The sequence below is a fragment of the Lissotriton helveticus genome, chromosome 1_1, assembly GCF_964261635.1.
Source record: "Lissotriton helveticus chromosome 1_1, aLisHel1.1, whole genome shotgun sequence".
Classification (NCBI taxonomy): Eukaryota; Metazoa; Chordata; class Amphibia; order Caudata; family Salamandridae; genus Lissotriton; species Lissotriton helveticus.
This window is the reverse complement of record NC_136057.1, coordinates 1834464012-1834481473: the sequence shown is the minus strand read 5'-3', so window position 1 is coordinate 1834481473 and position 17462 is coordinate 1834464012. Positions and strand designations below refer to the sequence as shown.

General features: G+C 39.7%; 1 protein-coding gene across 1 annotated transcript in view; it reads right to left on the bottom strand.

Moving 5' to 3' along the window:
• Positions 1-1533: 1533 nt before the first annotated feature.
• LOC144753536 (uncharacterized) overlaps positions 1534-17462 on the bottom strand; it is a 138593-nt gene continuing 122664 nt past the window's right edge. Inside the window, exon 5 of the mRNA XM_078641201.1 lies at positions 1534-2430. Within this exon, the coding sequence (XP_078497327.1) occupies positions 1739-2430 (692 nt within the window). The 3' untranslated portion in view covers positions 1534-1738. The remainder of the gene's footprint in view (positions 2431-17462) is intronic.

Below are 17462 nucleotides of genomic sequence, written 5' to 3'. Positions count from 1 at the left end.
GTAGGTAAACATAAATATTCAACATGCCTATGATCTAAGACATATCTGTTTCATTATTTTTAACTCCTATGCAAATTTGTAGGTCTATAATTTGGCTCTTGGATAACCAACTGATCTTTGCTGTATTTTGTGATCCTATTCACCTCTCCTACCACCTCTTCACATTTTCTCATTTTTTCTATCAATCACGCATGAACCCAATCAAATATCTCAGCCTAAGCACCCAATTTATATACTGGCGGGAAGAAAACTCCATTCGGTAGCGACAGAGTTTCCCTCTCTGCCATCATAGTGGCCTAATTTAATTTCTGACTGACTTGGCCATGGCGGGGACTACTTCGTTTTCACCGCCCACAAGTTTGCACGGCCAATTTAGATGGGTGGACATTTAGCGACTTTTTTACTGTTCCTTGCCGCCAGGCACAACCAGGCGGTAAGGGACAGTACATGCTATGCCGGCCATTGGAGAAGGTGAGGGATGCATTATTTACTTTCTTTACAAAAAGAAAATCCTGTTTTAGGATTTTCTTTTTGTAAAGAAAAATAAATTACTCGGTGTCCTGCTGGCGCAGCTCCGTAGTACAGAGTAAAATGAATTGACAGGAACCGGCAGTTCCTGGCAATGCTTTTGTGAATGACCCCCTACTTTCTTGTCATTTATAAACGAGGCAGTCGGCCTCTCCACCATATGAACAGAGTAATTTACTCTGTCCCCATGGTGGTATGGTGGGCTGCCCGCTGTGATTTAAATCAGGCCCTAAGTTCCTAACATTGGATAGCTCTCTGCAATACCATGCTCCGAAGAAACCTTGTGGTAGTGTGCAGCGCTTTTACAAACCTCTTAAATATAAAAAAAAACGAATTTGTGGCTTCCACCATCCATAGGACTCTCTTTCCTAGAAATCTTGATTTTAGTAGTATTGGTATGAGGTGAATGCTTTCCTCCAGTCCTAGTGCTGTGCTGCTCCAACTACTTCATATTTAGAGACTTTGCAAACTCCTCTCCATTTATGCGGGCAAACTCTGCTTCAGCACCTAAGATAGAGTTCTGCTTCCTCCTTTAGTAGCCTTCAACGCACATCTTCTCCTTCTAGCTAAAGCTATCAGCCTTGCCACCATTAAGCTCATCAAACCTCTTAGCGACACCCACCTTTTCTTACTACAGCCAAGTCGGGAGGCTCACCAAAAAACACATCACACTCTACTAAATCTTCATCCTAGAACTTAAGTGAGCACATGTCACCTAAACCCCTAGCTCTCGAAGTCTCACCTGATAGGCCCCTAGACAAATGCTGCACTCTGCTAGTGCAATATCTACCTTTCATTAAGCCACCCTGAGCTCAATTAAATTGTGGGTGCTTCATACTTTTTGCATTTCTCCGATGGAATAGCCTCCTTGCCTAACTTGGAACTAAATCCTCCCTTGCTGCTTTTAAGTCAGTTTTTGTAATGTTCATATATCTCCATTATCAAGACCCAGCCCAGTTGACCAAACGCACGGTGCCCAACTCTAATCAAATGATAGTGTATATATTAATCAGTCAACAATCTTATGTTTTAATACTGTCAAGATAATCACTTGTCACAACACCGTATGCAACCACACTGCCACCAACTAACCAATGTACTGACCTTAATACTGTGTACAGTAAATTTTTTAACAGTTCACACTTAAAATAGAAAATAAAATACAAAACCATGGGATAAGGATCTCTCTATGACTGAAACACTATAGTATTCAGTCTATTTCTAATATATGTAGCTCACTGTTTTGTTGTGCCTTGCTATGTGTTTTTTGGTGTCCTAAACGAGTGTCCTTTCTACTAAAGCGTTTTCCACACACATTGCACGGATATGGTTTTTCCCCAGTATGCCTTTTTTGGTGCCTGTGCAAAGCTCCAAGTTGATTGAAGCTTTCTCCACATATTTCACAGTGAAAAGGTCTTTCTCCAGTATGTACTCTCTCATGCTTTATAAGACTTGATATTGATGTAAACTTTTTTCCACACACAGCACAAGGGTGTCTTTTTACTCTGGGTGGTTGCCGACACACACGATAGCTGATCGTTGGGTCCGTTGTTTCATTTTGTGGTTCACAATTCTGCAGTGGGCTTGATTCGAATGGAGCAATGTCATTTATTACTCTCTTGTCAGGTATATAGAACGGTTCTGATCTCTGCACGAAGGGCGTTGTCTGACATGCGTTGAAAGAAGTATGTTCAGTACTATCAATTTGCCAATGTGCAGGTGTCTCTACACTCATTTCACACTTGCTTCCATGTTGCATGTAGGTAGCAGAAATTCCTCTCTCTTGTTCCATATTGGTTACATTTACTTCGCTTTTTTTGGTCGTGGATTTGCAAAGACTTCCTGCAACATGATGCTTTAAAGAAATGCCCCCTTTTCTCTTTCCGTTCTTGTACCGATTACCTGCAGGAATGAAATTAAGGAATATTATACGTTTTTAACAAGAGGAAATGTGCACAGATACAATATTTTCACATTAAGCAGTGAGTACTGTCCAGCAGACCTACAACAACTGCTAAGTTTCCCAAGTTCATGCGTGTTGTGCTGCTCCAGTCCAGAATTTCCCCCCTGAATTCTGGTACTTGTAGTCCTGTTTTATAATGAAAAACCTGGACTGGTGCAGGACATTATGCACGGACCTGAGAAACTTGGCAGGGTTACAGGGAGTCGATTGCATAATACAATATGACAGATTCGGGTGCAGGTCTTGCAATCTCATGCCTGAGATCAGGGACAGAAAGGCCGATTGATGCTGTGAGGTGACACAATGAGGACACTGAATGACTGTGTGTAAGAAGATATCAGGCCTTGGTCCTGCTTGAATTGGAACAATTCAGCCCGAACAACCAGGCTAGGGCCACGATGAACGAAAACACAAGTAAGCCTATACCAATTTTTCCCAATTTGGGCTTCATCAGTACACTGCAGCTCGAGTTCTCTGGCACGGTGAGCATGGGACCCATGCATAGGCGTAACCGTTGCAATTACAGCTTCTCACTGAGAACAGCAAAAAAGTGATGTGTAGAATGTTTGGATTGGTATCAGCCACTGAGAATTACTCGGGTTACATTCCAGTCAATCTCTTTTTTTCCCACCTTGCCAGAATGAAAATAGCCACATTCAAATCAGCACTCGACCTGCTCAAACATGAACAGAATATTCCAATCTGCCAGCCCAGCTCCCAACTGAATAGGAACACAAGCCGCCATGGGGGATTAACAGTGCTATTGAATGTTGGCAAAAACAGCATCTTTTCGAGATGATTTTCGTATTACATCTGATAAGAAAATTGCTTCATATCTTTACCCCAGGAGTTAAGAAACAACCAATATAGAGAAATTGTAAAGCCAAAGAAACAATACAGGAGCATGTGGTCAGCAAGCAAATTAACATAACTATTTCACTGTAGGCCATTAATGAAATTAGACCTACAGTCTGAGGCAATGCATTTTTGAAGACCAAACACTTAGTTTTAATGACACTTTATGTACAAATCTCATTAATAAAGTGTTTGTGAGTTTCCAATAAGAAGGAAGGCAGGTGTAGAGGAGAAGTGTTGGAGGAAGGAGCAAGTGGGTGCATGGGAGGGGCAATTATTGAGAGACTGAGGATAATTTAGTAGGGAGAAGGCTGTGTGAGTGTGTGGGGCGTAACGTTTTAATGAGAAAAGTCTCAGAGTGCATCTGAGATAGAGAGAGACATCAGTTTGTAACAATAATGCGTGAGAAGATGCAACCAGAAGATAGAAGAATGAAATTTGTGAGCAAAGAAAGAATGAGAGAAGGTACCCCTCTTCCTGAGTTTTTTCTCAACCTTGAGTTTTCCATATTTTACTCACTTTTCTGCACCACTTACGTGAAGCACCAAGTCTTGAACAGATGCACACATCAAGTGCTTGACACAATGGCTGCTTCAGTTTCCTTTCTTTGAGTTGTGCCAGAAGAGTTACCGTTCTTCTTCAAACCAGCTGTATAAGTGTGAAAGTAGTAGGTATCTTGTAGAAGGATCATGGACCGGCGGACTGGCCGGCACGACTAACTCTAATGTTTCTCTCCCCTACTAGGTTGTGTAAGCACCCACTTTCTGGGGGGGGCTAATTTTCAAGGATAATCAGCTTCTGTGCATGACCAAGGGCATAGGACGTGTGGCTGGCTAGGAGCTTAAAACTAATTGGCTCCGCAAGCCCAGGCTCCAGCAGGTAGGACAAAAGCCAGCCAGGCATAAAACTCTTCTAGCGCACAAAGAAAAGGAAGCAGCCAATGTAAAAGGAATAGAATAGTAGCCCGTTTGAACCAAGCACTAAACATCGATGAAACCACAGCTGAAAAGAACTTGGAAGTGGTCCATCTCCTGCCTATTTGGTTGGAGAAAAAAAAAACGGGGGCAATAATATAGACTAAAATCGTAATACTCAAAGAAAAAAAGATTTGACTGCATTGTGAAGCAGTGTTATGGTATAATTTAGAGCTTTTTATACTGAGAAACAGTATATAGGTGAAGACAGGAACAGGAAGACTACAGTACAGGAAATTGAGGCCTTAGATTAGTTTATGGAATTAGCACGCAATGAATTGTGGGAACAGCTACCTTGGATTATGCTGCCATGCTCATAATGCATCTAGGCGGTTTCACAACATGGCACCCATCCAGTATGTCCCTTCCGGTTCTCGCTGCCACTTACTGGTTCCTACAACCTTTTCATCCCAGAGTCCATGGGGTTCCACTGGGAGTGGTGTTATTGTAACCAGGTAGGGCACAACTTTGCGGTTAATACAACAGTTTTACTCCAAAGGCTGAATCCATCAGGGAGTGTCATAGATGGACGGTACTGTAAAATATTATCTACAGCTAACAGCACACATCTACAGTGTAAACTTTGTTGATGTTGCTGCTAGTAATAAATTTAGATAAAACCTCAAACATACCACTTGTTTTTTTGCTGAAGCTTCTGTATACATCACCCAACCATTCAATAGTTTATTTCAAGAGCCCATACCCATGAAACAATTACACAATCATCATATCCAAAAACAAGTTTTTAAAACAATGACTAAATCTTGTAACACACTAGGTTCAGCAGTATATAAAATATGGTAAGGTGATCCATAAAATCACTCAGAAATGTAGTTCATTTCAGACCCCATTTCATGTTCCTAATATCATATTGTAAAAGTTCGTACTAAGAAAAATCAGATGCAGTGGGTCCTAGGACTATTAAAAAAGTGCAACATACGTGGAGCAAGGTCATTCTCATAGTACTTTAGAGTATTCAAAAAAAGTCCTCACATATTTCTACTACAAGAGCAGAAAGAATGGTAATAAGGGTTAATGTTAAACACTTATCTCTAACTGTCAATGCCAGATGTATAAACTGTGATTTACCATAAGGTCTATGGTGCCGGATTTAACTGTGCAGAAAGCTCCCATAAATGTCCTAATTCTTATGTGATCAAAAAGTAGGACATTTAATTTAATTCTGAGTTTAGTAGAAGATAGACACAGCACAAAGCGGGCTTCTGTTTACTCAGTTTTATTGCAATGTTGTCAAAATAAGTTTGAAATTCACTTGTAAGCATGAGTTGCTAATGGCAAAGGATCTAATCTAAACTTTGGATACAAACCTTTACCAAATTTGAGCTCAATGTTACCTAAACATATTTCAAATCATAGTGTACATTTAAAATTTTAAAGGAAATTCCAGAAGGCCACATAGTGGCGCCTCCAGTAGCGCACCATTATCCACATATTGCCAATAGGTTATTTTTAGAGAGGCAAAATGATGAAGAGGTAATCTTATTAGGATTATTCCTATATGGCGATATGTTTAGTCTCTTAAACGTTTGGCCTGTGGCCCAAAAAATAACAAATTATATGCTTTCCCAGATTGTCAGAACCTTTAAATGAGGCGCATCATATAGTTCTGTTGCTACATGTGACTAAAATTAGGCCCATTATAATAAGGGTCTTAACTTTGCATTAGGGTCTAGATTCTGGATCCTTATATACAGAACGGATAGAATTAAAATGTTCGGAAAAAGCGATGTACAACTACTTTCAAAGTATTCCTGTACATTCCTGTAAATTCCTGTACATTTCAAAGTATCCATGTTCAGAACACTACAAAGGTAAGACTCTTAAAGTGTGACAGCTTTCTGGTGTCTATAAACCTCCATAAGGGATTTTAAAAAAAGCTAGGGTTCCAGCCTTCTGGCAAATCACCAAGTAGCATTTTCCCTATGGATAGCTATATGAATACTCTTATCAACTGTTTAGACCAGGAACCATTTGCTGCCAATAACATGCCCAAATACTCAAAATCATTGACACTTCTTAATCTGACATCCTCCAAAAATAAAGTATATTGCAGGATCTCTGAGGCTTAAACACCTTATATTTTGTTTTTGCTGCCTTAAAAGAAAAGCCCTGATTCAAGTAGGGTGACTCGCCTGATTTCTGGATCATTACTGAGTCTACTGCATTGTGAATGGAAAAGTGACCCCAGGTATCATCAGCCATAACTTTACAATTTATATCTCGTACTTCATTATCGAGCATTTAACCCCAAAAGTTAATGAGTACACAACAATACGCGTTGGATACATATCTCATGCATTTGGTGCGTTTCAGGTGTATTAATGATAAAAACCTCTATGAGCTATCATGTGTCAAATATTTTTGGTGTCTTTAGCCCAGCTGAGGTAAGTTCATCAACTATTGTATCTTACATTGTACCTTTTGGGATTTCAAAATTGTTTTATTAGATTTACATGCTTTTATTGTCCTTATTATTTGCCTAGGAGCAGAAAACTGCATTTCACCTGCTTTCAGCTTTTATTATGCTTCATTATGTGTACTTTCCCATTTCATGGGCTGGGATACCGAATGGAACCTAGATGCCTTTATCTCCAGAAAGGAAGGGTCATGGAAGGACTTGGAAGGAACGGATTCCACAAAGTGGACTCCAGTGTTGTAGATGAGAGGTAAAGACTCAGATTTCATTATTGTGTCACATTTAATTCTTCTTCGGTTGTTAGCTAATTGAAATTAAGCCCTTTTTGGGGAAAATAGGAGGTAGAATTGATGATAACAAAATGCTCAGCATTTAGAATTAGAGAGTGCAGTTCATGGTTGCGCTCTGGTCTTATATCATAAAAAAGATACAGATGTATTGACTACTCATCCTTCTTGTATGTAGGTTTAGGTATTACATCAGAAATGGTACGTCCGTTACAGGGAGGAAGGCAGTCCGTAATATTAGATTGCATCAACTCGAGCAGCATTCATTTGGGTGATGCCCGAGAATTTGTCTTCTTACTCCTGGAATACAGTTAATGGTTTGAAAATTAAATTTAAATCTTCAGCCATCAGTACCAGTGTGGCAGAATCTCGGTCCAAAAGTGTGCCAGGTGTCAAAATAGTTTGAAATTCTTGGGCCTTCCAGTTATTGATAATGTAAATATCATAAATGGTGAATAGAGAACACAAGGTCCCTCTTGAAAAATTACATTTACACACTATGGTCTGGACTACATGTCTCAATCGCTTGTATTAAAGAATTTAGATTAACCTTAACGCAGATAGTATTTCCTCTAAAGGGGCGATCTTTATTAACAGAGAAAGCTTCAGCACTATAGTTAGTACAGCTCTTTATAAAACTAAATGTAGTAGCCCAAGTCTCCTGGAAGACACAAGTGTAGCAACTGTTAAAAAATGCCAGCCATTCAAGAACATTTAGCTTTTATGGGAGACCAGCAACATTCCACAAAAGGATTGCAATAAGAGACAGTCAGACACCTCTTTCTAAAGAATTTCTCCAATAAACTCTCTAGAAGAAGCTTTAGACACCAATGGTGGGGTGTGGCAGGAGGTATTGAGGGTATACAGCCAATCTACTTCCTCAAGATAAAGAAGAGCTCCTGTATTTTCATGTGAAAAACAGGGCCAGCTAAGGTCATTCTCAGATTATGTAAATTAGAAAGGCTAGGATTCTGTGTCAATGAGCTTTTTACTTGTGGTCTAAAAGTGAAGCAGATTTTAGCTTAGCTGAATACTAGACTCATCTGAAGGAATCGCTCTTGCATCAAGTGTTAACAAGCCACCTCTTATCACTAGGCCGTCTGCCATTAGATCTCTATAATTACAGTATTCAAGATCAGATGAGACATATGGTATTAGTGATGTCAGATTTATTCACTGAATAGCAGTGTCTCACACTTCAGACGCAACGTTTGGCCTTATTTATAAGCGAGCTTTGGTTTTTCATCTTTCCTTGAGGTAATTTAGTCCACTCAGCAATATGAACTGAAAACCTCAAGACTTCTTCCATTTAAAAAAGTCCCCATTCAGGAACTATATCCCATAGGCTAACTACTGAGTTGATTTCAACCATTAAATAGTATAATATTATGGGGCGGGGTAGATTTAATGAATTCTATCCATCCATCCGCCTATCCGCTTGCACAACTTTGTCTTTCAATAGCATGTAGTACTAAGGGTGATTTCATAAGGACTTTCTCAGAATTTCCACCAACACTGGGATGAATATTATGCAGGTTCAGATTACAGTTACTATACTAGTAATCTCAGGTCCACTAGGAGAAGCATATTTAGTTATCTGTTTGGTAAAGATATTTTTCTAGGGGACACCTGCATCTGCTACCATTACGTAATACTTACTATACTATTTTCCTTATTCTATGGAGTTTACTCTTATCACGAGATTTTTATGAATTTGGCATTTAAGAACTGAAAAGCTCCCTGGTGGGTATGTTTGCAGGGTAATTTTTGGTACCTTCTGTCAGGCAGTTGCCAATCATTGTTAGCTGATAGGAAGAATTTGCTTCAAAGGCTCAAATTTCAAAGTGATTCCTATAATTCACAGTTGATACATTTGTTAAGCCTGATCGTTCTGAATTCTCGTGTAGAAATGTATGAGAATCAAAGGTTGTATTTTTTTAGAGTTTAAATTAGACCGGAGTTGATTATACTAAGTTTGCTAAGCTGCTTTCTCAGTGGTTTAATATCTTCTTTCATCTATAGCTCCTTTAGTTCTTCAATCTCTTTTCTTACAAATCTAGTTGGTCCTTCTAAATAGGTGCTGGGGCATTTCATTTGAACTTGAAAGGGCACCGAGAGGTACTCTACCTCATCCAATAAGGTGATTAATGTGGATAGGTGAAACTCAAAACATCTGGGTGGCCTTTTCAAATTATTACCCAGTAAAACGCATACAATTATACTTAAGAAAGTGGGTGACAACAGAAGGCTTGTCTCAATTTAAAGGTGGTGTCAAGTATGTAGTAACAGATGATACTAAGTCAGTGCGTTCAAAAGGTGCCTCACACTTGTGTGAAGATTGCGCTTCATATGCTACACGTATTTCTTCTGCACAATATACATTCAGCAATGTACAATACATGAGCTTTGATTTGAAGACACTCTGCCATCTTGCCTGCTAAGGTGAAAATGTTTTATTTTATTGAATTGACCGTTTCCCTTATCAATAAACATAAATTAATGAATAGTATATGGCGGTACATGTGTCGAACATTGAAATATACTGTTCACTGCATACCACAGTTACAACTGATATTGCTCTTTTCAGATTGTTACTTATAAAAGAGGCTAGCAAGTGGAAGAGAAACGAAACATCCAATCAGTGTATTGCGACCTGCAAGTATATTCAATATGCACTTTTCACTAACAGAATATCTGTGTTTTAAACGGTTTACCTTGATGCATTACAGAAATAATGGATACCTATTAAACACCGCTCACACCAACCATCCAGTCAAAGTACAAGTCTATGAAGGCATCTCAAGATACCAATTTACCACCATAATAAAAAAATGTGATGATCTATTGAATTGGCTTTCATCTGGAATAAAAATGCCTTCAATTGAAGTTTTTATATAATGCTAGAGTTATGAGATCCATCATGGTGTCATACAGTCTGAGGCGATATGATGAGGGGTGGTGCTTCAAGAAATGTAAAATAAGATTATTCAGTGTAAGCACAATATCCATGCAGACCAAGAAATATGTGAATAAGGTCATGCAGAGGCACTGAGGTCTGTTTGGCCTGGAGGTGTGGGAGAGTGCTAAATGCGATCATGCAGAACTGCCATGAGGTATGTGTAAACTGAGGTAGAGAGTGAAGAGAGAGCTGAGATCATGAAATGCCGCCATGAGGAGCTAATTAAGAAATGCGGGCATGGCTTGAGGTCTGTAAAAACTGGGCAAAGTATAAAATGAGGCCACAGGCCTGCCATGATGTGTGGATTAGGACATCCACAGTGCAAACCGAGGGGAGCATCAAATGCCAGCCTGTTTTTAAGTGCTGGCGGATCCAACTCTGATACAGTAGTCATCTGACCCCAGCCTGATGCTGTCTACCACTTTCAAGTTGGTAGTTTCATGCTACTCATTTTAAAATTAGTCAACCATGGTGAGAACATGTGCCTGGGATTTTAATTGTGTCCCCTTTTGGTGCTTAGCTGTTAATTTTGTTTTATCAGGAAAGTGGTCTTATCAATACTCAAGCAAATACATATACATGAGGCAGATACATCAACATTATGCTACTTACCATACTGGCTAAAAAGACCACACCCAGTGTATGGGAATGGCTAGAGGGGATGAAAACTTCTATAGAATTATTACAGTCTTTGCAGCAGTTCTGACTTGCGTAATAGTATTTGGGATGCGCCTTAGGGGTGGTGTCATTCCTTATCTGCAGCTTGGATCCTTGATTTTTCAGTTTCAATGTCCAAGGAAAAGTACTTGGAATCTTTCCAGAGTGGCTGGATGTGCTCTGGTGTTGATGAGCCCTAAAGTCAGGAACTTTAATTAGGGGCAGTGTGGATGGCAAATACTACCCTAATACAGTTTGCAACCCTAGAGATTTACGATTGGAGATTCTAATTGTAAAAAAAGACGATCTGAACATGGGTTTAGCCTTTCTAAGGATGTGCTGAAAAAGGTTGAGGACTCAATTCCCTCAGAATGTTCTTCTCATACATCATTTGCTACCTTCTAAAGGAAACTGAAGAAGCTTTAGGCTACAAATCCATCCTAGGGGCAATTTAATGTTGGCCCTTACCTTGATAATCTTACTATCTCTTCTATGGGTACAAATTGGCATTTGTTTCCTAAAGCACCCCCCACCCAAACTGAAAACTCCATTCCTTTAAAGGCCAATTGCTATATCACCTATTACTTCTAGGACACTTCTGTAGATGGGTAAATGATACAGGCTACACTCGTTGAGTTTAAAAAAAATAAAAGAAAGAATCACTCAAAATGTGCTTTCAATACATATCCCTTACATCATCAAGGTGGGGGCCTACAGCCAAATGGCTGATGACGTAAAAAATAAAATAAAAAAAGAGACACTAAAACAACAAAAAGGCAGCATTCCGAACCCAACCACTATAGCGGAATAATGCACAGCATTTGAAACCAGAAACTCTTCACGCTGCAAAAATACCCCTACTGGTAAGTACCAATTTCGTTATGAGCAAATGGAGGTATTATGAATCTATTTGCTAACTTATTGTTTACAGATAATTACTGTTCTTAAAGCTATAGCTGCTTCACTTATCCATATTGTGGTTGTCACTATTGTAGATGGAATATTCTTGTATATCGATATTTCGAGCATGATATAGTGACTCCCATCCTCAACCTATTCAGGTGTGAATAAAGCTTAGAATCAATGATAGACTGAATATTAATGAGTGTGGGTGCAACCTCTGCGTTTCCGCTTTTCTTAAATTATGCATGTAGAGTACTCAAGTATTCCCTCTTCTATGAATTATGTGTAGAGAGAACTTAAACTGAGGACAGGCCGAGGCGTGGTAAAAGGCTCCATATTGTCTTGCCTCTTGTTTAACATGTATGTGTGTCCACTTGCCTAAGATGTTACAGACCACTGCCATGGTTTCAGCTGGTCATTGACAACACCTTGAGTAGGACTCGGGGTGAAATATAGGCAGCACATTATAAGTGGATTAACAAAGTATTAGTTAGAATGTGATGACCTTAAAGCCAAGGTCCTGCTAATGAGATTAGATCAGTACATGGCCTTTTCACTGAGCTATGTTCCTAGGACAAGCTTCTGGGTCAGTGCCAAGAATGTGAACTTCACTTGAGCTGAAAAGTAAATTCTCCTCCCCTCTAAAAAAATCTATTAATAAAGTCTGTTGTTTGCAGAAGCAAAACACTATGGGGTCGATTCCGATTCGGGAAAAAATGCTCCGAATAGCCGCTCGGAGCGTTTTTCCCGTACGAATCGTACCCTGCAACGTCCCGCGTACGTATGTTGAAGTACGATTCACACCAGGAGCCAGACTCCGTACGAATCATACAGAGACCGTACGACTTGAATCCCTGTACGAGTCTCCGTCGGAACCCGCTGTATGCGACATCTGTACGGCATGCGGCTGGTTTTTACAACCCAGCAAGTACGATACGTGTCGGGTACGCACCGTACGACCCTTTCTTTACGGGAGCTGAAAACAGCCGTAAAAGCAGAGTTTGCGCCGAAACAGGTACGGAACGTCCCCCCACGGGTACGAGCGTATCCCCCATGATCGTAGGGGTACGGTGCGTACCCCAGCGATCATGGGGTGTACGCACCGTACCCCATGTACGCTGGGTGTACGCACCGTATCCCGTGTTTGCTGGGTGTACGCACCGTTCCCCATGTTCGCTGGGTGTACGGACAGTACCCCCGCGATCATGGGGTGTACGGACCGTACGGTGTGTATGTGATTGTGTGCTTTACCTTACGAATCGCCCTTACCTGACGTGGACCGTACGAATCGCGTCCTGATGCCCCGGTCCGGATTGTACCTGTCGGGTCGTACGGAGTGTGTACGAGTCATACGGAGAGGGCTCCGGATACGATTCGTACGGACGTTTTTTTACGGGATCGGAATCGACCCCTAAATACATTTTTGGGCTTGAAAAATTAACTGAGGTAAAATTGGGATGACAGACCATGTAGGACCACTTGGAGGCTCATGAGCCTCATTACATAAGTGCCTTCAGGATGCCATGGGCATTTGTACCCATTTCGTTCTTCCATGAACCACTTCTAACAGAAGGGAGTGCAAAAACCTGTGTGGCCCCTTATGCAATAATGGTCATGGAGGTGCCCCTTTTGTACTTTGATAATATCATAGAGGTGTTCCTCCTTGGCATGGGTGCATAGCCCATTGCATTGGAAGGAATGGGATTGCTTCTACAAGTCAGAAAGACCTAGTTCTGCACACTAAAGCCATACATGTTATAAAACAGATGTAGCACTGACCACCCAAAGCTCTTCTAAACAACAAAATTATGGATTAATTGTACTCAAGAACCTGTCTTTATGAGCTCAAGCACAATTGTAAACAATCTTGATAACCTTTGCACAGGAAAATTTAAAAAATGTATTATGAGATGAAATAGAATCCCAGTTACTGGTTTAAACAGACATTTGAGACAGACAGATTACCAAATTGTCATCAATTAAACAAATACCCATAAACACCCTCCTTCAAATCAGAACCTCCATGAAGCCCTCTTCATACGTTGAGAACCCCATCCGTATAAACCTGTAAAAGGCCTCAGAACATTACTCCATAATCTTGAGGGAAATCAACATCTTTCTTGGCAAAGATGTACTGCCCTACTCTGTCAAGCCTAGACAGATTACACTCCTACTGAAAATAAATGTGGTCACTTATGACTTCCAAAATCTGAGTAGGAATGTTTCAGCCTTTTTTGCAGCCACTTAGGGAAATAGGCTTTCACCAGGGCTATTATCTGTGCTCCAGGAATATTAATTTAGTGACGCAGTCTCTAGTCCTTTCCCTATTATTTCAGGACATATACATGAACTTATAGTACTAATTCCAGTGTCTTCATCTATTTTGTGGGGTAATTTTACACGTCATAAGAATCAATGGATGACCACATGCAAACCTAGTTTTTGACTGCATGGTTTTCAGCTGTTTCTTCAAACTGCTGATGCACTGACTCCTCGCATTACTCCCTCCCATTACTTCAAACAGACCATCGGGGGAGTCTGACTAGATAGCTAGTCATGCCCCGGCTGGACAATTGTAGCACCATCTACCAAAGTCTTCCCAAAATCCTCTTTATTAGGCAACAAAGGCTGCAAAACTAGGCATCCAGAATGAGCATTAACCTACACAAACAAGCCCACATCAACCCTCTGAAAGTAGTACTTCATCGGCTACCAGACGAATCCAGGATCAAATTCTACATACTCTGCATCATCCACAAAGTGTTCTCGTAAAAAGGGCATATTACTACAGAATTTAGATCCTTGCTACAGCTTAGCTAGAAATTTTCTCTCACTGGCTTTTGATCTGATACAGTAACAGAAATTCCAGTACGTGAACCACATAGACGGATCCATGGGAGTAGAAGGTCGAAGACGAAGGAATGACCCTCAACCCTTCCTTGAGATCTGAACCATATCACATGTTTTAGGAAACTCCTGAAAACCGAACGTTTGAACTTGCTTTTAACAGCCCTTTGAAGCAACTAAAACAAGGACAACAAAACATTAGCCTATGTAATTGGATGCATCATGCACCTATAACATTTCAGATTTGTCGCTGTTTCTATCCCCTTCTACACTCAAAAGAAAAAGACAGGTTACATTTGGAGCATTACAAAACTCCCAAATCTATAAATACATTTTGTTTACTTTTGTAATTTGAAGAACCATAACAATTCTTTTGCATTCTGAAAATCCTTTTGCTTTGATACTGAAAGGTACATTTTTGATGCTACTATTATTGATGCAACAGTTTATTTTCATTTTCAAAAAGAAAATCAGTAATACTTTAAAAGTGCATGAGGAAATGATCATAGGCGTTATAATTTTGAACCTTCGATATAAGACCCAATGTTGCGATACAGTCATGAAAAGCCTTCTTATTACTTAATAGCTTCATGGACAGTTATGCTTGTACCATAATTTACTGCGCTTTCTGGCTTGATTGTGGCAGAATCAGCTTTGCCTGCTCACATGCTCTCCAAGTGTAACACTCTAAACTCAAAAGTGTTGCGCTAATCCCAGGGAAAGAAATTTTAGCAGGGCACTTGTATTATTGTTGCTGTTTGGCAAAAAGTATTTGCATCTCTGGAGGACACACTATGCATGGGTGCCTGAACAAAAATTGAGAAACTACATTTACATAGAGGCCAAAGAACTCTAAAAATATTTGGAAATGTCAGCGGCTGTCTTGAAGATCACAAGTATACGTTTTTGTATCGTCAAGAGCATCCTTGCTAAGTAATCAAGATACTTTGGTGTTGTAGCCAGGACCTTGTTACCAGACCACGTGAAAAACTTGGAGATTGTTTCCATTTGAAAAGTATCACTGGCAGCTGAGAATGAAAGCAGAAGAGAATTCTACGGTATTAAGTGGATTTAGGCTATACATTTAAATTGTTTAAAGCACTGTTTCAGAGATAACCTCGAAAGGATGTAAACTTTACACTTTTGTTATACATCTGGATTCTAAGAAACGTAAGGAACGGAAAAGATCCTCGTTATCTTTAAAGACTGCTGATATTTTAGATGCATTTGTTTAAATGAGAGATAGTGGAATGTGTTTAGGAAAGTGATTCATGTTGAGCAGTAAGAACTACATACCCCTTAGGAATGTTGGTTTATATTTCAGTTGAAGAAGCAATGTTGAAAATATAGCAGAACCTGAGCGCGTGTACTTGCAAAAACATGAGATAGTGGTCTTTACCACAAAAAAGAGTGATGTTGTAGTGGAGTGCACGTGTTACAAGGCCTGTTACATTAGCTTTCCTTAGAGACTCCTAGACTGTAAGTGCTTGTACAGGTTCTGGCAGGTAGTTCACAAAACCTTATTTCACTATAACAGGCATCTGTGTATATTTCTATTGCATTATGGATTTGAGCTGTTAACTGCTGACTCTTACCTCTTTGGCAGAGGCTGATGTAAAGGCTCTGTATTACAGACATGTTCTCCTTACACTGTCTGCATTTCCTACCACATTGTTGTGATGATTACCAGACCCCACTGCCAACCCATCTGTTGGTGTACCAAAGATTTCGCAAAGATAGCTTCCTTTCCATAAAAGACAGTGATTTAATGTAGATTTTGTTTAAGTCAAAAGCTATAAATCAGTTTCTTACCAATTGTTCAAAGCTTTTCACTTCTCATGTTTCACCCACTGCTGGGCATTAACTAGCATGGTTAATACCAACTGAAGTTTTTTATGTAAAATTTTAAATAACATTATATTACCAACATATGGAATTTTTAATCTAGACCTGCCCAGATATAGGCTCCACAACACTGAGTGAAACTACGTAATCAAGGTAACTAAATGTAGTGTTAGGATAGCAAATCTAGATTTTCTTATGTATGGTTACCTGGGTACCGCAACAATGTAGTGGAAGTCTATGTGTAGGCAAATATTCTTGCCCTCGCAAGTTTTATATTCAACCAACAGAACAGAACCTCACTCCATAGAACTATGCTAATACAACAATGTATAAAACTGGCTTTGTCAAATGAAGGTGAATTATTCATAATATTAGGGGTTTATTATGCATTTGCCCTCTTAATCTTTGTGTACAAAAAATAAAAATAAAATGCATACAGCATAGTAGAGAGCGAAAAGTTATATAAATACAAAAAGTGGATAACCAAACCTAGAGATTTTTCAGAAATGTGTTTATCAATGGGACTTGTATCAGAACTCTGGACCCCTGAGCTTGGGATATATATGAATTGAAGACTATGACGTGGAAAGGTGTATTCATTCACACATGCTATTCAATGTAAGGGTGGCATCTCTGGGATAAACAAAGGCTGCAAAGGTTAAAAAAAATTCACTGAAAAAACTTTACATCCAAAAGCTTGCCCGGAAGGGTGTCTGCCGGGCCTGTACTATCGCACAGTACAACCTTATGGAAAATCAAAAGAGTAGGACCATCCTGGGAGTTAGAAACATCTGTGGCAGGACTTTATTGCCTTTAGTCTGACAATCTGTGAGCACTCAGGAGTATATCTTTTAGGCAATAAATCTGAATATCACTCAGTAAATCCCAGATGCAGACAAAGTGTGCATTCCAACGTTTCAGAAATGCTTCCTTTCATTTGAAGACACCCACAAACAACTTTTAAGTCGATTAATTCTATGGCACAACAAAGTAGACTCAAGTCGTGGGGAAAAATGTTGAAAGTTGATTTTTGTGTGCCTTATTTAGCATTAGATATTGTGGGAAGTTGATGCCCAGCACCTCTCAAGGGTACAGTCTTGAGTGCTCTTCTATGCTGATCCTGTGGACATCTTGTATATCCTATACTTGCTCAACAGCGAATCCTCATATCAAGCAATGCCAACAACTTATTCCTTAAGGCTTCTCT